The sequence below is a fragment of the Ovis aries genome, chromosome 5 (assembly GCF_016772045.2).
Source record: "Ovis aries strain OAR_USU_Benz2616 breed Rambouillet chromosome 5, ARS-UI_Ramb_v3.0, whole genome shotgun sequence".
NCBI lineage: Eukaryota > Metazoa > Chordata > Mammalia > Artiodactyla > Bovidae > Ovis > Ovis aries.
Genome location: NC_056058.1, coordinates 107,694,249 through 107,719,353, shown reverse-complemented (window position 1 = coordinate 107,719,353; position 25,105 = coordinate 107,694,249). Strand labels below are relative to the sequence as shown.

Here is a 25,105-nt window from a genome sequence, read left to right as displayed (position 1 = left end):
CCACAGTTTGTTTTGATCCACACAGTCAAAGGCTTTGGCATACTCAATAAAGCAGAGATATTTTTCTGGAACTCTCTTGGTTTTTCAACGATCCAGCAGATGTTAGCAATTTGATCTCTGGTTCCTCTGCCTTTTCTAAAACCAACTTGAACATCTGCAAGTTCACGGTTCATGTATTGTTGAAGCCTGGCTTGCAGAATTTTGAGCATTACTTTACTAGCATGTGAGATGAGTGCAATTGTGCGGTAGTTTGAGCATTCTCTGGCATTGCCTTTCTTTGGGATTAGAATGAAAACTGACCTTTTCCAGTCCTGTGGCTACTGCTGAGTTTTCCAAATTTGCTGGCATATTGAGTGCAGCACTTTCACAGCTTCATCTTTTAGGATTTGAAATAGCTCCACTGGAATTCCATCACCTCCACTAGCTTTTGTAGTGATGCTTCCTCAGGCCCACTCGACTTCACATTCCAGGATGTCTGGCTCTGGGTGAGCGAACACATCATCAGGATTATCTTGGTGTGAAGATCTTTTTTGTACAGTTCTTCTGTGTATTCTTGTCACCTCTTCTTAGTATCTTCTGCTTCTGTTAGGTCCCTACCATTTCTGTCCTTTGTTGAGCCTATCTTTGCATGAAATGTTCCTTTTATGTCTCTAATTTCCTTAAAGAGATATCTAGTCTTTTCCATTCTATTATTTTCCTCTATATCTTTGTAGTGATCACTGAAGGCTGTCTTCTCTCTCCTTGTGGGTGTTATCTTTCCTTTTTTCCTTTGCCTTTAGCTTCTCTTCTTTGCTCAGCTATTTGTATGTCTTCCTCAGACAGCCATTTTGCCTTTTTGCATTTCTTTTGCTTGGGAATGGTCTTGATCACTGCCTTGGGTAGAATGTCACGAACCTACATCCATAGTTCTTCAGGCACTCTATTGTATATAATCCCTTGAATCTATCTGTCATTTCTACTGTATAATCATATATTTACCTCTAGTCTAAATATTTTTAAGTAGCAGAACTTAACCAAGGCTATCTACCAGAAATTCAGAGGATACATTATCCTTAATGGTGGAACAGTAAAAGCATTTCCACTTGTCAATAACTACAGAAACACAAACATCTCTAAGCACTGCTAGTATCCAACATTCTGTGCTGGATTGCTAAAGCAGTTCTAACTAAAAACAACTACGTGGAATGTCAGGAAGCGTTTAACAGGAGGCTTCCTGTGTGCTCTTCTGGGTCTATCAGGAATTCTGTTCCTTATTAATTCCTGAATACTCACTCAGGAATTAAGAGGAGAGGCAAGCCTCTCCAGGACGCTGAGGAATCCAGGCATTTCCTTCATTAGTTTTTTTTATACCGTGATAAGTACCCTCTTCCTTCTTGTGAACCAAATGGTAAAAGTGATTGTTTACAACTTTCTCCCTTTAATATGCATCACCTGTTTTGTAAGTCTGGAATTTTAATCTTTATCTTTGCTGAGTACTACCTTGTAAGACAGTATATATGCCCACACCAGGTTGATTAAAACACCTTTGCTCCATCAGAGCTCTGGTTCCCGTGTCTCTCTCTTTCTCTCTCTTTCAGGCTGATTCCCTGGAGTGCACAGGCTCTCTGATTTCACTTTCCTGCCCGGGCTTCTAAGACCCTCTTGAGAAGGCACTCTGCACCTTCACCCCATCAAGAGGGCGCCTGAGGCCTTTGTGAACAGAGCAAGCCCGATGCAGGGGCTTCATTGGCTTTCTGCATAAACCAAGGAATATCAGCCTCTCTCTCTCTCCTCTGCTTTCTTACCGGTCGACTCCGGACCCCCAGGTTCCCGTCCATTAAAGGACCTCAACAGTGAAACATGAATGTGTGTGTGTGCTCAGTCATGTCGCACTCTTTGTGATCCCATGGACTGTAGCCCACCAGGCTCCTCTACCTGTGGAATTTTCCAGGCAAGAATACTGGAGCAGGTTACCATTCGCTACACCAGGGGATCTTCCTGACCCAGGGACGGAATCCATGTGTTTTTGCATCTCCTGCATTGGCAACCAAGTTCTTCATCACTTTACCACCTGGCAAACCCTGAAATATGAATACTGGATAAAAAAACAAAGGCTCATCAATTGCAAAAGATGGGATTCTCTTGGATTTCCTAAATCTATACTGACAAACTTTTAAGAGTTCTGCAGTGTCATAAAAGATCACTGTATAAAAAGCAAATTGCTTTTACTAGGACAGCAATAATCAATTATGAAATACATTAGAAAAAAGACAAATTTCACTATAGCAATGAAAATAAAATCCCCAGAATTAAATGTCAAAAAATGTATAATTATATAAAGAAATCTTATTAAATTAAGAGAATACCACTCCTGGTTTAATGAAAATGCAGATTGTTTTCAAGTGAAAGGTGAAAGTCGCTCAGTCATTTCTGACTCTTTGTGACCCCATGGACTATACAGTCCATTTAATTCTCCAGGTCAGAATACTGGAGTAGGTAGCATTTCCTTTCTCCACGGGATCTTCCAAACCCAGATCTCCCACATTGCAGGCAGATTCTTTACCAGTTGAGCCACAACAGAAGCCCAAGAATAAGTGGACCACACAGTTCAAACCTGTGTTTTTTAAGGGCCAACCCTGCAACAGTAGAGAATAGTAGGGAAATACTATTGCAGGGTTGACCCTTAAATAACACAACACAGGTCTGAACTGTGTGGTCCACTTATATATATATTTTTCAAGTATGTACAGTCTGCAGTTAGCTGAATTCAGATCATACAGTACAGACGCAGAACCATGGACAGGGAGGAACCACAAGTAAGGAGAGCCAACTATAAATTATACTCAGCTTTGACTGCATGAAAGGTGGCACCCGTAACCTCTTGCTTAAGAGTCAACTGTAATTCTCTTCAAATCAGTACTATGAATGTACTGCGACTAAAATCAAAACCTCAAAAAGATGCTCACCAACAGCCAAGAAATTTCTGAAAAACATTAGGAATGCATCACTCCCACCATTTCTGAAAACACACCAGAAAACTGTAATTTAAACAATGCATTATTTATTAGGAAAATTAAATGCCTTAATTAGAGAATTTAACACATAATAAAACAGCACCCCAAATCAGGAAGAATGGATTTCAACAAATAGTTTTTGGACTTTTGAATAGAAGCTTTGTATTTTGCACTCTTCACAGAAATTAATTCCAAATGGAGATCTAGATGTATACATAATTAACTTAGAAGAAAACACAGAACATGCTCTATCTATACTTTGTAATAAAAGTCATAAAAATATTTATCAATTTAACTATATATAAATATAAAACATCTGTTTAAAAAAGATACCAAAAGTAAAACTAAAGACAAGTGACCGACTGGGAGAAAACACTGAAACAGATGTAAAAATACTAGTATCTATATCCAACCTACATGAAAAACTCCTAACTAAGCCATGAGATAAAAAGACAAATCACTCACAGAAAAATGAGCAGTGTTGGCAAAAGGCAATTCACATGTCTAAAGCAAATATATGAAAAAATGTCCATCTTTACCTTTACCTACTAGTAAAGGTTTTTCCTAAACATAAACAATAAAAATGACAAATTTTCACCTATAAATTAAAAAAATTTAATCACTGAAGTATCTCTTTAAAACTGCCTAACTCTGGCTCAGCAAGTCAAAGCTTAAGCATACAATAAATCCTTACATGCCCATATAATCATACAGGATGATACTCTTTTAGTATTGTTTGAAAATAGAAAAAAAAAAAAAAAAAAAAGGCAGTAAACTACCCTAGTGTCCATTATAGGCTAAGTAGGTTGTGGAACACTATACAAAAATCAACAGGTAAGATTAGGTGAAATTATATTCAAAGAGACCACGTAGAAAAGCTGCAGAATGATATGCATATATCTATGTAAAAACTGAAGCTATACATTTCCTGTAGCAATTACATATATATACATTCACAGAAAACATGGCAGTGACTAAATGGAAAGTTAACAATTGTTACTTCTAGGGAAGGTACTGGGATTGAGTGTTAATCAAAAATAGACTGATGTTTTTACAAGTAAAATGCAGTCATATGCTACATTTGCAATTTAAAAGGTAAAGAAAAAGCAGCATGTACAAACTGATACATTTCACAAAAAACATATCTTCCCCAAGATTTTCCTTTGATGGCAAACATACAGGAAAAATTCTGAAAGGTTACCTGCCAAAATGATGCTTTAATACTATCTAAAGCTATCTCCAATAAAAACAATATACTGAACTCCTGTATTTTCACTTGAAAAAGAAAGTTCAAGATTTGTCACAGTAATACAATTTCAGTTTAGAACTCTTATTGTTTTAGATGTTTACAATCTTCACACTGTACATAACTGTATACTGAAATCTTGCCATATCTTTAGAATATAGTATTTTGGGCAAGGGGAAACAGTTTTTAAAATTAGAACTTAAGTGATAATTAGGGCTTCCCTGGTAGATCAGCTGGTAAAGAATCTGCCTGCAATGCAGGAGACCCCAGTTCAATCCCTGGGTTAGGAAGATCCCCTGGAGGAGGGATAAGCTACCCACTCCAGTTTTCTTGGGCTTCCCTGGTAGCTCAGACAATAAAGAATCCACCTGCAATGCAGGAGACCTATACAATCTTCACATTCTACATAACTGTGCACTGAAATTTTGCCTTATCTTTAGAATATAGTATTTGGGGCAAGGGGAAATACAGTTATTAGAGTTAGAACTTAAGTCATTATTAACATTTAGGCAATGGCTTTACTAAGTTTATACACATTTCTAAAAGAACCAAGTACAAAACAATGCTGGCTTGTTTCTTTAGCAGTTTACTGTCAATAGTTCTACCTCTAACAAGAACACTGCACCGCTAAACAAAAAACTTTGATAATTAAAGTTATCATTGATCCGCTTCTTGTGAAGACTATTCCTTCGGAGGTTATTCTGTAAAACTATATCCTAATTAGAATGGTACTGGCATTCAGGTACAACCAGCTGAATTTTATGAATGACACTACTTTTAAGTATCAAAAGTTTGAACTTTTTATATTCTTATTTTATTCTTAAAATAAGCTTTTAAGAATTGCTTATTATTAATTCACATATTGCTGAAGTCTTGAACCACACAAACAACAATGATGAAAAAAGGGAAAAGTGCCAGAGCTGTCTGGTTTCACAATAGTTATGATAGAAAAATGCAGTCAGCAGTTTCTTTCGAAATAAAAAGGTCATGAGTGGGGAAGAAAGATCTTTGAAGACTATCTTCAATGGAATTTGGAATTTCCCTTACCCATTCCAGGTATCTGTTCAACTGCCTGCTATAGCAAGTTGCCTTGTGAAAGCACCTCTCATATTAAAAAATTTAAGTTCCTTTAGAAAGGGCACAATGGAGAGAGGACTGGGCCAGTGTTCTAACTAGGTTTTCATCAAAGGCCACTAAGGAAAGACACATGTCTTTTTACCTCATAACATGAAGGCACTTTTTAAACTATATATCACTTTTAACTTCAGTTTAACTTGGTAATACTTTACATGAGATATACCAGCATGCCTCAGTATGTTACAAACATTCAAAAAACACAAGCTTGGTGACGACAATTGAAAAGAAGTCATATCCAAGTAACTGATGAAGAAACTCAGAAAATGAAACTCAGTCTTCATTGGAGAAGACTCTTTACATCTTTAAAACAAAAGACAGGTGTAACTTTATTTCAAGAACGCATTCAGCATTTGAAGTGGAGTCACAGTGGCTGACTAGTCAGTAGTGGTGGCATTTACTTTCCTTTCACACTGAAACTTGGAAAGCAAGGGTATGAGTTAGATTCAACCTCTTTAATGTAAAAGTCTTTGACTTAGCTACCTAACTTTTTTTTTTATAACAAAGCACTTTTAATATAATTTAAAACACACATGCTTTGATTAAAAAGTGACTGTAAATGGATCCAGTTTTCTTCCAACTGTGACGCCAACTTTGTCATTTCTTCCAGAAGTACTGGCTCTGAAGGAAGCATTTTCAGGTGCAACTGAAAAGAAAAATGATAGCTGAACATTCAACGTAAGAAAAGTAAAATTTTGTTCATTCTGGATTTAACTGTTTTACAAGGAACCTCAGAAGACACTATTCTTGATTTTTTCCTTAAAGGCTGGTTTATTACACTCTTGCATCTCCCTCTCCTCTGTTATGAGTCTTCATGGTTCTGTCACTCTCTCAGTAAAACTGAAGTGATGACTCTCCTCTATTTAAGGAGAGTCCTGATACACATCAAGAAACAAAGTCCTAGTCCTAAATTACAACTGTGGTAAATTTGGGGAAAAATACAGGAACAGTTTGCAGTATTTCTAATTTTTTAATCTACATACTACCATCTACAAATTTACTTTTTAAATAATTTCAAATAATTAAGTCAAGTGAAAACTTTTTTAGATATTTATGAGATAAACAATCTATCTGCTATCACTGAAAATCAGCATCATCTACCTCCTTCAATATGTTAAAGTCCTCCACTGTATTTGTCATAAAAACAACTGTTACTGTCAAATCATTTGAAACTCCTTCAACCAGGACAGAAGTAAACCTTACTTTTTTCATGATCATTAAAAAAAAAACCCTGCCAAAATGTTATTAAATAAAAAAGCTAATAGGTTAATATACTGATTGAACGAATGACATAGAATAGTCAGGGGGTTGAGTCAAAATTGTGCTGAGCTGAAAAACAGAAGTCAACAAAGAGCGCTGACAAGCTGCTGCCCCATCCAGCTATCCAGTATGGTAGTCACGAGGCCCAGAAAGCTGTTGAAATTAATTAAATTTCTATAAAATGAAAAACTCAGGTTCTCAGTCACATCAGCCACGATTCAAGTGCTCAGTAGCCACACACAGTGAAGTGTGGATACAGAATGTTTCCATCTCTGCAGACATCTCTATCAGACAACACTTCTCTGGAGGAGGGCAAGCTGTGAAGTGCTGTCTCACATCTTAGACTTACCTTCAGAAACAGGGCGAGGTATGCCTGGGCCAACTCAAAATCACGCTTTCTGTCCAACATCATCCCAATCATCTTCAAGAAGCTCTTCATAATGTCTACTGAACCACCACAATCAGGAGACAAACTTCGAAGCTCTGTTTCAATTCCTGACGGGCCTAATTCTTTCAGAAGGTTAACAGCAGCTTCATCTACATTGTTTTAATAAGAATCCAGTTAGTATCGACAATCATTTCATTTAAGAAACTAGCTTTCATTTCAAACCCAACATATATTTAAATTTGCATTTTTAGCAAGTTCTTTCTATTAAGGCTGTTAAAATCTAATTAACACTTAGCACCAGACATTTTAACATGCTTATAAGTCAGTCAGAACAAATCCAATATAAGAAGGCTATAGAAGTATACACCAAGTTATTAATAGTATTTGCTAGTGAGAATAAGATGAGGTGAGGGAATTTATTTTTGTATTGTTTATAAAAATTATAAAAGTATCACTTGATCATCAACATTAATACTACAGAAATATACGTGGGGGAAAGACTCCACCTTACTCACCACAAATCTACTTTTCCCTAGAAGTAAGCACTCTTATTTCATATACATCCCATGAAAACATAGTCTATACACTTCTATAAGGCATTTGATATTACAATGGCAATGTCTATGCTTTTACGTTTCTGCAAAAGGACAATACCATCGACAAGAGTCTGATACATTTTACTTTTTGTTTCTCAGTAGATATTAAATAACAGTGCTTCTCTTCTTTGTCCCCCATAAATATGCCAAGTCGCTCCTTTTATAGCCCTGCTACTCCTTAGCTGTCAGCACAGGCGCCATTCTCTGCTTCTGCCAATGTGCCCTCAAGTGATACTGGCATGAAAACACAAAGCAACTGGGTCAGAAGACAAGAGGGCAGTCAAACGGGAGAATGATTCTGTTAACTGCTCACAGCGCTCATGATCATTATTAGCTACAGATTGTAGCTTTCAAAATTTACAACACTCAATTTTTTAAAAAAGCCTTTTGGTGTGATAATTTGGTATTATCTGAAATTTCCTGAAACAACCGTCTACTGCAAACTGCACTGCAAATCGCACTTGTAAATAGAAAGAAGAGCAAAAAAGAAAGATTTCAATTTTCCATACAGACGGAAAGAGAGGGTCTCAAAAGACTATCATCATCTTAACATCTGAGTGTCGTGTCGCTCACCTACTGTAAACAAAGCAAAATCACTTCAGGTTAAAACCAAGATTTCAATCCTTTTGGCTTTTACTTTCAACTACTGAGAAATCTGCTAATATTTCACTCAATTATCTTCATATGAAGTAACATAATAAGCTGAAATACTTGGTAAAATATTTTATAATTTAACTTACATTTATTATTTACCAGTCCTTCCTCAAGTTTCAAGCAGAAATCTGATTTTTGAGCCAAAATTCCAAGATTTACCACTTTAGACTTAAACAAAAACAAATACACATTATTCAAAAGCCACAAATGTAACAAAAAGTTTACAGTTTATAATTAAAAGCTAGCACTAATTTACTCTGTATCTGTAACACTGGGTCTTGGTTAAAACTGCAAATGTGCAGCAGACAATGCACCCTGTGTTCCCCGAACGCTCCCTCTAACCTGGCTCTCACCTGCTGAGGACCACTGTTTTGTTCAGGTGCAGCAAATCTGGGTACAAGACCAGGAACAGTCGGAATGAAAAATGGTGCTGATTTGGGTACTTTGGGTGGTTCCTTTGGTTTATTCTTTTTCTAATTAAGAAAATTGAGAAAAGGAAAAAAAGACTAGTAATTATCTTGCCAATAGTTTCTAACATTTAATTCCCACTTAATTTTTAAAAAGCCCCAAAAGTAAAAAAAAATAAGAATTAAATTCAGATTAGGATACTGAAATGAAATCCCAAACAACCAATATACCACAGATATCCTTAAATCGGGCTTCCCAATGCAAACCTCTAGTACTCTTGCTGATAAGGCAAAGGGAAAATGACAGAGTTCAGGAGAAGCTCTGAGGCAAAAACAGCTCATTTTCCTGAAACATGAATATATAGGTGAAGAAGTAACAAGCAATTTTGAACTTCTTTTACACTGAAATACAAGATGGGCTAGAAAGCAAAATTTACATAAATGCTCAACAGTTTTTCAAATTTCTCTTCTCCAAAAGAAATCTGGAGCCAGAGGTAGTCTCTTCCATTAAAAGTAATTTAGTAAATTTTGTGTGTAGGTATGAAGCATTCCCGTAATTCTTCTATTTTATTGGAATTTTTATTTTTCCTTAGTACTTTGTGTTTTTAAAAAGCAAGAGAATACTACCGTTCCTTCATAAAGTATTTCAAGTGTCAGCAAAATTCTATCACAAAAATTCCACTGGAATCCCCACGGACAGAATTCAGTTTTGGTGACTACATTGTAACATATCACTATCTCAAGAGAATGTGATGGACTCTTAAGAAGTCTCACAATTTCACCTTACACTACTCATCTTCCATTCTTTAGGAACTGGGGGGAGATTTGCTTTTTGAAATAAAGTCAGGGCTATCTGTGGCCTCTTGGAGCCCACAGCAATGCAAGCACAGCCTTCTTTGTGATGGGGAAACTGTAGTAACGTAGTAAGTCAGTTACCCTTCCTAACCCACTGTTCTTGAGTTAGAAGGCAGTCACTGAGTTGTAAATAAAAACAAAAGGCTCTGGAGCAGTTCCATAGGGCTCTGGAATTACCTAATTTCATAAAGGAAACCGTAAGACCAGAGGACAAAAATAAAAATTCTAATTTCTTTCATTCAGAAGGAAATTAAAATACCGGAGGTGTTATAAAGAGCATTCATTCACATTTCTCTGTATTTTTATGCAGAACAAACTGTATCCTAGCAAGAAGAGTACCCACCAAATTTAGCTCAATTAACTGGGCATTATTCTAACTGGTCCGCTCACACTCACCTACTTGTACTTTATGTATTGCTCTTACAGCCATTCCATAAACTACTTCCTTTACAGCTGATAGACTAGACAATGTAACTATGTACCTAAACAACATAAAGTGAAAGTGAAAGTTGCTCAGTCGTGTCCAACTCTTTGCAACCCCACAGACTGTACAGTTCATGGGATTCTTCAGGCCAGAATACTGGAGTGGGTAGCCTACTCCTTCTCCAGCGGATTTTCCCTACCCAGGAATCGAACCGGTGTCCCCTGCATTGCAGGCAGATTCTTTACCAACTGAGCTATCAGGGAAGTCCTAAACAATATACCTTTATACTGAAGCCCAATCTTTCAAAAGGTGAGCATTAAAAAGGAGCACTTTCAAATTTTGAGTCAAATGACCATGTGAAAACTTCTCTCTTTTCTTACCCGAGACATGTATAGCCTTTTCTGGTGCCAATTTACTAGCTACAAAAATAGTTAGGACGGCATGTCATAGTTATCTGCCAGTGTTCCTTACACTTTTTTATGCCAGCCCATAATGTGACTTAGTACACACATAAACTCTAGTGACTGTATGTCTGCTCAGTGCTGTGCTTAGTCACTCAGTCATGTCCAACTCTGCGACCCTGTGGACTGTAGCCTGCCAGGCTCCTCTGTCCATGAGATTCTCCAACCAAGAATACCCAAGTGGGTTGCCATGCCCTCCCCCAGGGCATCTTCCCAATCTAGGGGCTGAACCCAGGTCTCCCGCATTGCAGGTGGATTCTTTACCATCTGAACCATCTGGGAAGACCAGGTTAAAGCGTCTGCCTGCAATGCGGGAGACCTGGGTTCGATTCCTGGGTTGGGAAGATCCTCTAGAGAAGGAAATGGCAACCCACTCCAGTATTCTTGCCTGGAGAATCCCAAAGATGGAGAAGCATGGTGGGCTACAGTCCGGGGCGTTTGCAAAGAGTCGGATACGACTGAGTGACTTCACTTCCTATCTCTCATCCAGGGGACCTTCCCAACCCAGGAATCGAACCAGATTGCAGGGAGCTGCTTTACCAGCTGAGCTACCAAGGATGCCTGACTGTATGTATATATCTAACCAAGTTGAGTTTCATAATACAAAACACCCTAATTCTCAGAAGATAATCTCTGAAATTTTCTAGTCTGTATGTTTCAGTTGCTTTTGATACTCACAAATAGTGGTCATGAAACATGCTTTGAAACACATTAATTCATACCATAACTGTCCATTTCTCATGTAAAACTGTACTCAAGGACAAAGGGCTAAATTATTTTCCACTGCTATTATCTCAGGATGCTATCTACTACCTAGTTCATATTAATTTATGTGCCTGAACCCAAAAGCAAACCTTCCTGTAGCAGACAGAGCAGGGTGTGGTATGATAAAGAGCGACTGAAGTTTAATTTTAAAAAGACCAGTCAAAGTATTCCAGTCCCCAAATGTCCAGAAACAGAAACATCACACATTATGATGACTTTCCCCCTCATTTCGTAAGTTAAGTGAGGTCAGGCAAGGCTTAAAACACCTGATTTCTAACAGCTCTGTGGTTGCAGGCTATACTACTGCTATATTTGAAGGTTCTTAAGTGCTCTCAAAGTAGACATATATACATGGAGAAAGTCTTGTAATAATACTAAATTAAACAGCATTCAGCTAAATGGTATTTGCTTTACTATCTTAGGCATTAACTACTCCACCTAAAGACCTCCAAGAAAGGGAAGTTATCTTTATTAAAGAAAATACTTTTGGAATATGTCTTCAGGGGCCAATATTAAGTGCACTATAGTGTTACCTTAATAACATCAAGATTAAGAAGGTTTCTCCACCGGGATTCAGGGAGGAGTGACAGAGTCACCAACTGCTCATCCAGCTGTTCTGGGGAGTCATACTCTATCATTTCATCACTTGGTTCTACAGTTTCTTCCGATAATTCTACATCTTAAAACAAAACATTTTCAAATTAATGCTGAAATTTTTATCATATAAAAGCAACTCAATTACCTTCAAATCCATTAGTATTTCATAACCTGTTCACTCAATATAACTTGTAAACTCTATTCATTTTCTTATTTTCTTATATTAAGTACAAATTCCATCGCCAGACTCAAAATATTTCTCCACTGTTTCACATGAATACTCCATCAATTATGTCTTTGTTTATATAAAGATTCATGAAGTCATTCAAAATACTTCATTAAGATAAAAAAATATTGTGATTGAATGCATTAACCTTTGCCTTCAGTGGCGATATCCTACAGGTTAGGTTTATTATATTATGCTTCAAAAATTACTAGATTTTCATTACCTTGGGTTTGACAAGTACCAGGAAGCATCACTACTGAAGGAACATAATCTGCGGGAAGTGGCCGTAATGAAACAACTGAATACAGGGAAATATTGGACCTGAGACATAAAGAACATAAGCAATATTACAAAATTTATTAAAAATGTTTTCAGAGAAGCTTCGATTACTGGTGACAAGCTCCATGATCTTGAACTTGGCTACAAATCACAATCACTTGTTAAAAAAAAAAAAACTCAAAAATAGATAGTATTAATTTCAAAATGCTTTGACTCGTATCCCAGATGTCATCACAAGAAAGCTGTTTATAAGTATTATGAACAGAGACTTTATTTTTAATGTAGCACAAAAAAGTACTTGGCAGATCGGTAGTGGATACTATTTTTATAATGTAACATAACATCCACTCATTTACGCGGCTTTGACAAATGGCACCCTTCCCCTGAGGGAACTGCAGCAGAAGGAGAGAGGGGCTCAGAGCTCTGAGCCAGAGGGCGATTACGCGGCCAGATCTCGGGGGTGCTGAGCAGTCACGGGTCCCCGTCTCTAGAATGGTCCTTTAGGCCAGATCTTTGGGGTGCTGAGCAGTCACAGGTCCCCGTCTCTAGAACGGTCCTTTAAGTGCTCCCTGACCCTGTGCCATGGCTCTGGACCTGACTAATCCGGTCCACATCTGACTAAGCAAGATGTGAGTATCTGTCCCAAAGTGGGCTGATCATATTGTTTCCTGTACATAATGAATCGGGAATGGGAAATAAAACCTGGAAAGACCAAGCTCTGAGTTATGTTAACAGCTGCACTATCTGCTCTGCTGCTGAGGCACCACACCACCACTCTTCTCTTATCCTGACTGTTCAAGCCTCAAAGATTCCAGGAGATACTCCATTCGGCTTATTAAGGTGACCAGAGTCTATTTCTATTATATATTAAATTTATTTTCACATCCTAAAAAGTCAATTGAAAATCTTGTAAGTAGAAAAGGAATTCATTTTTTTCTCTTCCTCAATAATAAGAGTTTAATTTTAAACTCACTTATCCTTTCTGCAAATAGAAGTCAAATAGGGTAACAAAAATCAAACATGTTCAACTCTTTGCAACCCCATGAACTATACAGTCCATGGAATTCTCCAGGCCAGAATACTGGAGTGGGTAGCCTTTCCCTTTTCCAGGGGATCTTCCCAACACAGGGATCAAACACAGGTCTCCTGCACTGCAGGCAGATTCTTTACCAGCTCAGCCACAAGGGAAGCCCTATTACTATCCTCTCTGCAAATAAAAGTCACAGATTAAAATCTGTGGCTAACAGATAAAAATCAAACACATGTAGCTTAGAATATACACTTGAGCTGCTGCTGCTGCTAAGTCGCTTCAGTCACGTCCAACTCTGTGCGACCCCATAGATGGCAGCCCACCAGGCTCCCCCGTCCCTGGGATTCTCCAGGCAAGAACACTGGAGCGGGTTGCCATTTCCTTCTCCAATGCATGAAAGTGAAAAGGGAAAGTGAAGTCGCTCAGTTGTGTCCGACTCTTAGCGACCCCATGGACTGCAGCCCCCCAGGCTCCTCCGTCCATGGGATTTTCCAGGCAAGAGTGCTGGAGTGGGTGCGCTACCTAAATTATCAAGCAGAAGCTGACTCGACTGTAGACTTAGGTGAACTTTGTGACACTTCCATTTTATAAGTCAAAAAATCCCCCCAAACTGAAGGGCAATGTTAGCAACTATGACTGTCTGACATCACCTTCCTTTTCTTCTTACCCCAGAAAGAACTATTTATGAGAGAACTTACCACAGATAAACTCCAAGGTGGTCAACATGGGAGGTGGCCAGAAAGTCTCCAGTCGGGGACATAGTGACATTAAGAGGAGCCGAGTCCAACAAGAAGCTGTCTATAAGACTATAGAAAGAACCAAGACGTTAGTCCTTCAACTCTACTAAAAAGCACACAATTCACAAAATATCATTTTGCTAAAAGAACAAAGGGTAAGAGATGCAGAAAATGTTTGCTTTTATTTTTCAATCACCAACACCAAAAAGTCATCACTAACAAAGAGCTCTGTCAACTAAGCTACGATGGGAAAATAATCTCCTCAATGAGAAAGACCCAGAACACTAAAGAGATCAATTAATTTTTAGAGAGAGTTTCAATAACAGGGAGAATACAGGAGGCAATGCTGTTTTTTTGGAATGCCATTTTGGTAGGTTCGGAAACAATTCTGAAGATGTCACACATTTAAAATAAATTATCAGCACTCTCCTGCATTTGTTATGCCAGTGAAAATAACAAAAGGGGTAGGCAACAAAAGAAAGGAATAAAATGGCCACGGGAGAATGGTAGTGGGGGAAAAAAGTTCGAGCAATTCTGTTTTTCAAACAGGTAACCGCGCGCTACACAGCAAACAGGAAATTGAGTCCATGTAGCACCAGCATAAAGCGGTTCACGGTTCTAGCCCCACGGACACTCCAGACAGCCGTGAGCAGGGGCTGTGAAAGCCGGGGAGGAAAAGGGAGCAACAGCTCCCCAGAAGACGACGCACAGCAGGCTCCTCAGGGAGAAGCGTGCGCAACGATCGCGCACCTCACAGACGGGCAGGACGTCTGCAGATGCGGACGGTCAAGAAAGCGCCTTCTAAGGGAGGAGGAATGTGGAAGGCGAGGCAAGGGGAGCCGTGTCCAGTGAGGAATGCAGTTTGGTCTTGAATACCAAATATCTGAGTTTGTTTTATCTTTGAATCAATGGAAAGCCACTACAGGCTTTTGAGCAGATAGCGGTATTTCTACTTTCATAAGAAAATCTGGCAGTAGAATGTGGAATATATCTGAACAGGAAGAACACTGCGACTATGGCAGCAGTCATCTAACAAGCAGGGAAGATCTGAACTAGGATAGTGGCAGCGGGAAGCGAAGCGAGGCGAATTTAAGGAGCAAACAGAAAGGCCCAACTCGCGGGCACACTGCAGACGAGGCTTCCTAGGCGGGCTGAGAGTGTGAGTACTCTATGCACCTTAAGAGGGGTGTGCTAGTTTTAGTAAGAGCTGTTTCAAAAACTACTTTATTCACTGAAGCCATTACATTATCCATGAGAAGCCATGGCAAAATGACTGAAGTTCAGAATCTTCAGTAATTACATTATTTCAATAAAGAAAACAACAGGAGTTAACACTTTTTTCAGTGTTCCATGCTAGGAGTATTCTGAGCACTTGTGACTATTAATTCAATCCTCACAGCCCCATGAGGCAGATCCATCCTTACTATACCCGTTAAAAAAATGAGGCCCAGTCATACTTGCTCAAGGTAGAAGGTGACAGAGACATACCTGTCACCAAGCAGTCTGCACACGTAATCAAAAGAGCTCAGCAACACCGCTGCTGACACTAAAGGTCCAGCAGACAGCACACACGCCCAGGTGACTACAGCGTGACTCACGGAAACACTCTGAGCAGCTCAAACGCGACACGGAGGCAGTGACTAAAGGACCTGTCCATGACAAAATCTTTCTCGATTTGTTCAGAGTGATTAACAGTCATAAACCTTAACTAATGAATACAAAACAGTAGGACAGGACCAAAATTAGCAGCACTACAAACAAACTAAAGTGGGCTCAGGACAATGACCGATGTTTAAATTCTCACTATGGGAAAAAAATGTGATTAATAATCTGATTTCTGTTCAACCATTCCTGGAAACTCACAGGAACACCTGCTTGGGGGATCAAACAAATTGGGGAAAAGGACATTTGCTAAACACTTTTTATATACCAGAGACTGTCAAATTATTTAATTCATTTAATACAAACAACCCAGAGAACAACGACTATCTCAATGTACACTGATGACTAAGCCTAAACTCAGGAATTTTAGACCTCATCATCTCTTCTGTCTCAACACTTCCTCACTGAAGTGTGTGTGACGGGTGAAACTCCCTGACGTGTTCAGAATCTATCTGTTAAAGAGGAATCTACTGCTTGAGCAAATTTATTTTACTTGATACTGTAATTATTTTGGCAAATTCACTGTGAAACGTGGTCTCCACAGCTGTTGAGTGTGGGTAGACTGGCCTTCCATTATGTAAAAGCATCAAGTCGAGGAAGTGGTTTCCACATACACAGCATGTTTTACATGGCCACAGTTGCTCATGAAGCCTAAGCGTACAGGTTTAATCCCAGACCTAACTACCATATTGTTACCATTTTAACATTTTGAAAAAATGTTAAAAAAAATCTTCATTGTAAGGGGTCAAATTTTTAAGCACGAAGTCCCACGCATACAGGTAACATTCACTCACTTCTGATTCTATTCTAAACCAGTGCAGACAATGTCTAGATGCTCAGTCTCCAAAGTGACGGAACCCTCAATGAATGGAACAAATGGAAAGTTTTGCCTCAGCGGGAAATGCAAAGCACACTCTATTCCAGCTATGCTCACGCAATGCCCCTCAGAGAGCAGGGGCTGGGTGGACAAGACCCAACAAAACGCAAAATTCTATTAAAGCCGTTTAATTTTATATTTTTCTCACCCTGGAAAGTGTTCAATCTAAACTCTTAAGAGATTAAAAGTAACCATAAATAAAAGGTGGTAGCAGATGACAGATAATTTCAGGGACAAACATTTCAACCTCACTTCTCTGAGAATGCTACAAACAGAAGAAAATTTTCCACACTTAAAGAAACCCCTTTACAGGAAACAGTTCGGCACCTATGCCTTTGTTTTGGACAGACACAGTCAGTCCCCAAGGGCTGCATCTGCATGCTACCACACCAGAGGTCTACTCACACGGCTTCACGTGCAGCCTCTGTAATGAGCGTAGTCACTCTTCACATATTTAACAGGTTATGTAAATGATGAAACTGCTTACTGAAGAAAAAACTAGGAATCCCCAAAGCTTGTCGTACTAATTATGTTTAAGAAAACAGTGAAATAAAAAAAGCCAATGATTACCTACAGCTGTATGGTCCTTACTGTATCTTCTACATCAAGAAAACCAAACTATCCTTAGAACAAACCCAAGCAAGGCTGGTGCCACATCTGCTGGGAAGTCTCACTTTCTCCGACGCTGACCACAGCAAAATACCACCGACCAACTATGCTGCCTTGGGCAAATCACTCACTTCTGAGCCTCCATTTCCTCATTTGTGAAACGGGACTAAAACCGGTACCTCCCTAACAGAATATGAGACAAGATGAAAACTAAAGCTCTTGAAGTGCCAGAAGTCCATGGAAAAAGTCGGCTGCGGCAGGGCGGCAGCAGCTGTGGGAGACTGCTCTTCAGCCTTCTTGTTTGCTCCACTTCAAATCTTACCCAAAGAGGTCGTTATTTGTGTCTTTATTAAAAGCATACTTTGGTACAACCAGTGTAGATATTATCATCTTTTAACAATCCCTATGGGACTCATCTCTCGCTCTTGCGTTCCCCCAGCTTAGTTTCTCTGTATTCACTTAAAACTGTCTGTGTTCACTGAAAAATAAGATACCAGAGTTGAATGTCAGATTTAAATGTGTTCATCTTTTTACTAAAATAAGAAATTCAGCAAAAAGCCTTATGCTGAGTCAAAGATCGGTGGCTCTGAATGCTACTTTCGGATCCTAATTTTTCCAATCCCAAAAAAACTGACCACTTTAAAAAAAACATTCTATTTAGTACTATTGAACATTAACCTCCCTCTCTCATCTCATGTGAACTAAAACTACTAAAAAGGAAAATGAAAAGGGCAAAGTGTCAACTCTATTTCCTACACAACTTTCCTACCACAAAGCAATTCAAATTATGTTTACTTTTAGAAAACAGAAGTCCAAGAAGTAAAAGACTAGTCAACATTTCTAATGGTACCTTAAAAAAATTTTTTTTTGTTTTAATTAAGGAAGTACTAACTTGACTGAACTTTTTGAAGCTGGAGGATAGTCTACTAATTATTTTACTTGACTCGACTCTAAGTAAAAAAGAGATACACCTGTAGACAAAGCTGCCTGGTTATTAGAGCTGGACCATCAGCGGCACTTTTGCTGTTTATAGTCCAAATCCTGTACATAAGCTGTATAGCCAGCTGTGTCTCATTCCTGAATCAAACTTGAAGGGAAGTACAGACACAAGGGTTTTTCCTTTCTAAAGGTCAAACTGCTTTCAGGTATGAGCTTATCTAATTCCTGAGAAGCAAGAGGAGCAGAACTGGACAGATCTTAACTTAGCAATATTCCTGAAGACTGAACTGCCTTCCCAGTCGTCTTTCTCCTTCACCTCTCTTTCCTCACAGGTACGTTCCATCCCCATCGCTCCTTTCACACTCAACCTAAGCAGTTCTTTGGTGAGTGATATGACTGCAAATTCTGCGTATTCCTACATAATTTTTAGCAACAAATTACTCTCTGTAGGTTTCCACTGATCAAATTATTTAACAGAATTAATGTTTTCTCTTCAAGTGCTGATTTAGTAGCATGTTTCAACCTATGACAGGTTTCTTAACACTGTTGGGTTTTATCCAAATCTTAAGACACACATTTCCATTATGTTAAGGTATCTAAATGTCTTCTTTCAAGAATTATGTTAGAGACAGAAAATATATAATATACACAAAGTTAAGGGTTCTGACCTCTTAATTCAATATCAACAACAACAAAATACAAAACAATGCTCAAATAAGTCTGCAGCCCTAAAGTATGATCCCTAGTCTGGAGTATCACAGAGTATCACAGAGGCCGAATGAGCTTTGTTAAGTGAGTTCATGCAACTCACTTCTACTTCTCAATTTTGCAGGAATAGAGAACCTAAGAGATTGGAACTTCCTCACTGTTATCTCTTTCAGCACTAATCTCTGTGTTTGAGATCAAACACACTTCAAGGATAAAATATACGTCAGGTTAGAAAAATCTCCAAACGCAGTCACAGTCAAAAAGTACCTAATCTATTGACAACAGTAAAAGTCACATGTGAGGACAATGACTGAGAAGACTTCTGATAAGGTTAGGGATTTAAAAACTCACCACCCAGATGGAAGGTCCCAAGTTCTAATAGAGCAATCCATTGAAGCACTTATTAACCAACGACCATCAGGGCTGAAAGTCTTTAAATGAAAGAAAAACATAAATAATACAGGTGTGTATACATGTATGTATGTATCTATGTATATTTGTATCTGTATATTCAACAGTCAGAGAATGTAAGAAATGAGAAGATAATGCACACTTCATTAAAAAGGCATGATGCATGAAAGGTAGGCCACCTCATAAGAAAACGCCATCTCTTATGTGCCCCTGACAATACTGCTAAGCACTAGGTTTTTACATGAATTATAAAGCTTTTAAAAATGAATAGTACATAGTTTTTAATTTTTACTCCATAATCTATTTATAGACAATTAACAAATGTTTGACTACTGTTTTTAACATAAATCTGTGCTGACAACATTCAATTAGAAATATTTTATTAGCCTAATTTCATTCATAGAGTATCTATGAAGCTTTGAACAAAGCTACATTTCCAAGAAGAGTCTACTCCAAAATGATTTTAAAGAATGCAGATTCTCTTAATGTAGAGAAGTTACTGAGGAAGTCGTTCTCACTTGCAGATTCAGCTAAAAATCTTTTCTTCCTTAATGATGTTTTAAACATAATTTAAAACCACAATAATATTTTCAAAATAAATTTAAACAATAAACTTATGACACCGTAAAGAAGTTGTATCTTCTCTATAGATAAAAATGGAAAAATAACATGAGGTTTAAACCAGGTCAAATGTGAAGGAAGACCTAAAAGGAAAAACTTTTGAAGTTTATATTGAGGTAGATTGTTCATCCAAGAGACTAAACACACCACAGGGATTATGACCACTGGTTTAAGGATTATGACCACTCATATTAGCAAATGATAGTTGGAATAAGTGAGCTCCAACTTGGTCATTGGGCTGCAATGACACTATGGAAACTTAAACCTTATAGTACAGAGAACTCAATTTACAGAAGGACAGTGCAGATAATGAGGAATGGGAAAGTAACTCTGACAGCTGACGTCATGTCACAAAGGCTCACAGATTTAACTGAACAGGAGTAATTTATTCTTGACTTGGAGAAACTCCACACACACAACTCGAAAGGAAAGAAATAGGAAGAACAAGTTGGCCCTGACAGATGTTTTCAAAAATGAAACTTCATCAAAATTACTTCACTCCCGCCCTCATCGCTATAGATGCTGTCACAACAAATTCTGTTGATGAGTAGTTATGCCAATTTCTTATCTGCAGAACAACATAATTTCCTGGCCATCTCACCCCTATTTTTAAGGAAATGGGTACACACTGTAAATTCAGATTTTTGGTGTGAGAATTGGTAAGTAAATGCAGCTTGTGGGGGTGCCACTAAATAGCTAGGAATTTATTTGTTTCAAGTAAATCAAGATATCTGCAACTGATGTAAAGTCTTCAACATACACTGTTTAAACTGAGTACTTCTTACCATATTTGCCACCGTAAGAACATAACAGTAAGATAAAATACATATTCACTAAACTCTTTTGAAATTAAGATAAACACTATAAATAACACTAAACTAGAATAAACCAAGTATCAGATATGCCAGGTCTCCTACTATTAATTCATTATGCATGCAGGAAACAGAAATGAGTTCTCTCAGCTTAGCTTAATACTAAGTCAAAAATGATACTTATGTTTCAACAAATCATTCTGGCTTTGTTTAGAGAAAAAATGAACTCTTGGATGTATATTTTAATCTAATGGCATTATCCTCTTGAGAAATATTAAAACTTCTTTTCATTCTAAATTTTCCTTAAAAAAACCTGCTTTGAAAATTATTCACTTTGAACATCTCATATGATGAGTTTAATGCTATTAAAATATAGCAGTTTCTATTATTAGGACATTTTTAACCTAAACAGAAATAGAAATGAATCAAATTTTATTTTAACATCTAAAGTCTGTTTTACCATGTCATTTATTTGGCTTTGGTGTCCAGAAAACTCTCTGACAATCTTCCTAGTTTCTATGTCCAAAACACTAATGGAGAAGTCGTCCAAGGCAAGTCCCAGAATGCCACTAGCAAGACAAATACATTAGTTTTAATAAATGAACAAATACAACCTCTTGAAACTAAAATCTCACAGTTATTTAAGTTTCGTTAATCAAGTATACCTGTGGGGGAGGTTAAAAAAAAAATGTTCTTTCATATGAAAAATTTAGTTTTTGTTAAATTACATACAGGTGACCACTTTACAAGAGGGTTAGGGCACTAACCCTCTACAGTCAAAAGTCTGCATATAATTTTTACAGTTGGCCCTCCCCGTCCACAGTTCTGTATCTGTGGATTCAACCAACAATGGATTATGTAGTGCTATCCTGAATTATTCAGTGAAAAAAAGTTGTGCATAAGTGGACCCGCACAGTCCAAACTTGTGATGTTCAAGAAACTACTGTACTTTACTTAAATTAAGAACTTTTTCTAAAAACATCAAGAAGAAAATCCATCATCATTAAAAGAAAAACTTTACCTGTCTCTATGTAGCAGCATCAAATTTGGAGATGAATCAAGGCTCATAGAATGAATTAAAACTTTGTTTTTAAAGTTCCAGAACTTGAGTACTCCTTCACTACCAGCTGTAATTGCCAACTGGTTTAATCCATCCACTGCAACACCTCTGACAGATCCTTTATGGGCTTTAAAGCATATGTTAAAAGAAGAAAGAAAAAAGAATTGCAATGGCCTCTTCAAACACTACACAAAGAATGGCCACTTTATCTGAGTATCTAAGCTCCCACTATCCAACTTCCCTAAAGTCTTCAATGTGGATCTTAGGGAACAGAGGGAAAATTATTCTACTACGTGAGTAATAACAAAATCCACCATCAGGCTGATGCCATGGAAGGTTTCAAAAAATAGTTAAGATATTCTGTTTAATGCAAGGAGAAGGAACCAAACACTTAATCTCTACAATAGCCACTTTCCCTTCATACAACTATGACTCCATTCTCTTCGAGTCCTTCAATACGGTGTTCTGCCGCATAGGGTTGGCGATGCCCCATATGCAACTTTAGCAAAATGCCTGGAACTCAAGAATTTAATAAATACCAGTGACAGTTACTAGCCTTTTATCTATCTATAATACTTTTTTAAAAAAATAAGAAAAAGGAAAAAAAAGGCTGATACCTTGATCCCTGCCGAAACTTCCCCGGTGTATACCAGACTGCATGTTATACACATCAACAGCTCCCGATGAGAGACCAATCACAGCAAAGTTTCCACAGGAAGTTATATCTACTGCCTTAGGAAAAAAAAAAAAAAAAAAAACACTAAAGACACAGAAAGTAACTAATATTTTTATTATACTTTATAGTTTCCAAAGTATTTATCAACTGTCTCATTTTTTAAAAAAGATAATAAATGCATTACTTAAACATTTTCTTAAACATAATTATTTTGGGGTATATTAAAAATATCTCCTTGATTCTGCCTCCCTTCTTTAAGTATGGAGAAATCCATACTTCCAAGACGGCAAAAATATAACCAAAATTAACTTGATTGAAATTTAAATGGCCTATCAACTGGTCTTTGATTTCTATTCACAACAGTGCTGCAGTCGAAGCACTCCACTGCCTGACTTCTTGGTGCCTTGCTTTCCTTTTGTGATTGCTTCACAGCAGATGCAAAAGCGAAACCGTATCAGTCTCAGTTCAAGGGAAAAGTCCCAAGCCATTTTAATTACAACTTTTTATTTTTTAAGGGAGGAAATATACAAGGTAACTGGAGAAGGAAATGGCAATCCACTCCAGTCTTCTTGCCTGAACATACCACGGATGGGGAGCCTGGGGGGCTTCAGGCCATGGGGTCGCAAGGAGTTGGACACAGCTAAGCACACAGCACACACAAGACAGCATGGAAAACATCCAGTTCACAAAGTTTCTGTAAAACAGACTCCTATTTCACCACGTAGAGAAGCGATATGATACTTAACAGATGTCTTCTCTTTCTGTTAGAAACATGAGATTAACTACATGCCAGGCACGGCCAGAGAGACCCTGCCCTGCCACTGGTCACGGCCGGAGAGATGCTGCCCCGCCACTAGGCATGGCCGGAGAGACCCTGCCCTGCCACCGGGCACGGGAAAGAGATGACTTCTAAGACCTAAAAGAAAACACCTACTATAGGATATCTGTTCCAAACAGTAAGACTGATATACCACTGAGTCAAGATATCTTTACATAGCATCCACATTTAACTGTGTTCAACTTATATATATTTTTCTAGATCAGTTCAGTACAGTTGCTCAGTCGTGTCAGACTCTTTGTGACCCCATGAATCGCAGCACGCCAGGCCTCCCTGTTCATCACCAACTCCCGGAGTTCACTCAGACTCACGTTCATCCAGACAGTGATGCCATCCAGCCATCTCATCCTCTGTCGTCCCCTTCTCCTCCTGCCCCCAATCCCTCCCAGCATCAGAGTCTTTTCCAATGAGTCAACTCTTCACATGAGGTGGCCAAAGTACTGGGGTTTCAGCTTTAGCATCAGTCCTTCCAAAAAAATCCCACGGCTGATCTCCTTCAGAATGGACTGCTTGGCTCTCCTTGCAGTCCAAGGGACTCTCAAGAGTCTTCTCCAACACCACAGTTCAAAAGCATCAATTCTTCGGCACTTAGCCTTCTTCACAGTCCAACTCTCACATCCATACATGACCACAGGAAAACCACAGCCTTGACTAGATGGACCTTAGTCAGCAAAGTAATGTCTCTGCTTTTGAATATGCTATCTAGGTTGCCCATAACTTTTCTTCCAAGGAGTAAGCGTCTTTTAATTTCACAGCTGCAGTCACCATCTGCAGTGATTTTGGAGCCCCAAAAAATAAAGTCTGACACTGTTTCCACTGTTTCCCCAACTATTTCCCATGAAGTGATGGGACTGGATGCCATGATCTTGGTTTTCTGAATGTTGAGCTTTAAGCCAACTTTTTCATCTCCACTTTCACTTTCATCAAGAGGCTTTTTAGCTCCTCTTCACTTTCTGCCATAAGGGTGGTGTCATCTGCGTATCTGAGGTTATTGATACTTTTCTGGGCAATCCTGATTCCAGCTTGTGTTTCTTCCAGTCCAGCGTTTCTCATGATGTACTCTGCACAGAAGTTAAACAAGCAGGGTGACAATATACAGCCTTGACGTACTCCTTTTCCTATTTGGAACCAGTCTGTTGTTCCATGTCCAGTTCTAACTGTTGCTTCCTGGCCTGCATACAGATTTCTCAAGAGGCAGGTTGGGTGGTCTGGTTATTCCCATCTCTTTCAGAATTTTCCACAGTTTATTGTGATCCACACAGTCACAGGCTTTGGCATAGTCAGTAAAGTAGAAATAGATGCTTTTCTGGAACTCGCTTGCTTTTTCCATGATCCAGCAGATGTTGGCAATTTGATCTCTGGTTCTTCTGCGTTTTCTAAAACCAGCTTGAACATCAGGGAGTTCACAGTTTACGTATTGCTGAAGCCTGACTTGCAGAATTTTGAGCATTACTTTACTAGCGTGTGAGATGAGTGCAATTGTGTGGTAGTTTGAGCATTCTTTGGCGTTGCCTTTCTTTGGAACTGGAATGAAAACTGACCTTTTCCAGTCCTGTGGCCACTGCTGAGTTTTCCCAATTTGCTGGCATACTGAGTACAGCATTTTCACAGCATCATCTTTCAGGATTTGAAACAGCTCAACTGGAATTCCATCACCTCCACTAGCTTTGTTCGTAGTGATGCTTTCTAAGGCCCACTTAACTTCACATTCCAGGATGTCTGGCTCTAGATTAGTGATCACATCATCATGATTATCTGGGTCATGTACATCTCTTTTGTAGAGTTCTTCTGTGTATTCTTGCCACCTCTTCTTAATATCTTCTGTTTCTGTTAGGTCCAG

At 38.4% G+C, this 25,105-nt stretch overlaps 1 protein-coding gene across 1 annotated transcript in view; it reads right to left on the bottom strand.

Annotated features, from left to right (window-relative positions):
• Positions 1-3,023: 3,023 nt before the first annotated feature.
• Positions 3,024-25,105, bottom strand: part of WDR36 (WD repeat domain 36) — a 44,850-nt gene continuing 22,768 nt past the window's right edge. The window contains exons 13-23 of the mRNA XM_004009570.6: positions 22,369-22,483; positions 21,713-21,878; positions 21,152-21,260; positions 19,199-19,278; positions 14,014-14,121; positions 12,230-12,327; positions 11,717-11,862; positions 8,625-8,744; positions 8,358-8,439; positions 6,983-7,170; positions 3,024-6,019 (exon numbers count right to left, since the gene is read on the bottom strand). Of these exons, the coding sequence (XP_004009619.1) occupies positions 5,870-6,019; positions 6,983-7,170; positions 8,358-8,439; positions 8,625-8,744; positions 11,717-11,862; positions 12,230-12,327; positions 14,014-14,121; positions 19,199-19,278; positions 21,152-21,260; positions 21,713-21,878; positions 22,369-22,483 (1,362 nt within the window). The 3' untranslated portion in view covers positions 3,024-5,869. The remainder of the gene's footprint in view (positions 6,020-6,982; positions 7,171-8,357; positions 8,440-8,624; positions 8,745-11,716; positions 11,863-12,229; positions 12,328-14,013; positions 14,122-19,198; positions 19,279-21,151; positions 21,261-21,712; positions 21,879-22,368; positions 22,484-25,105) is intronic.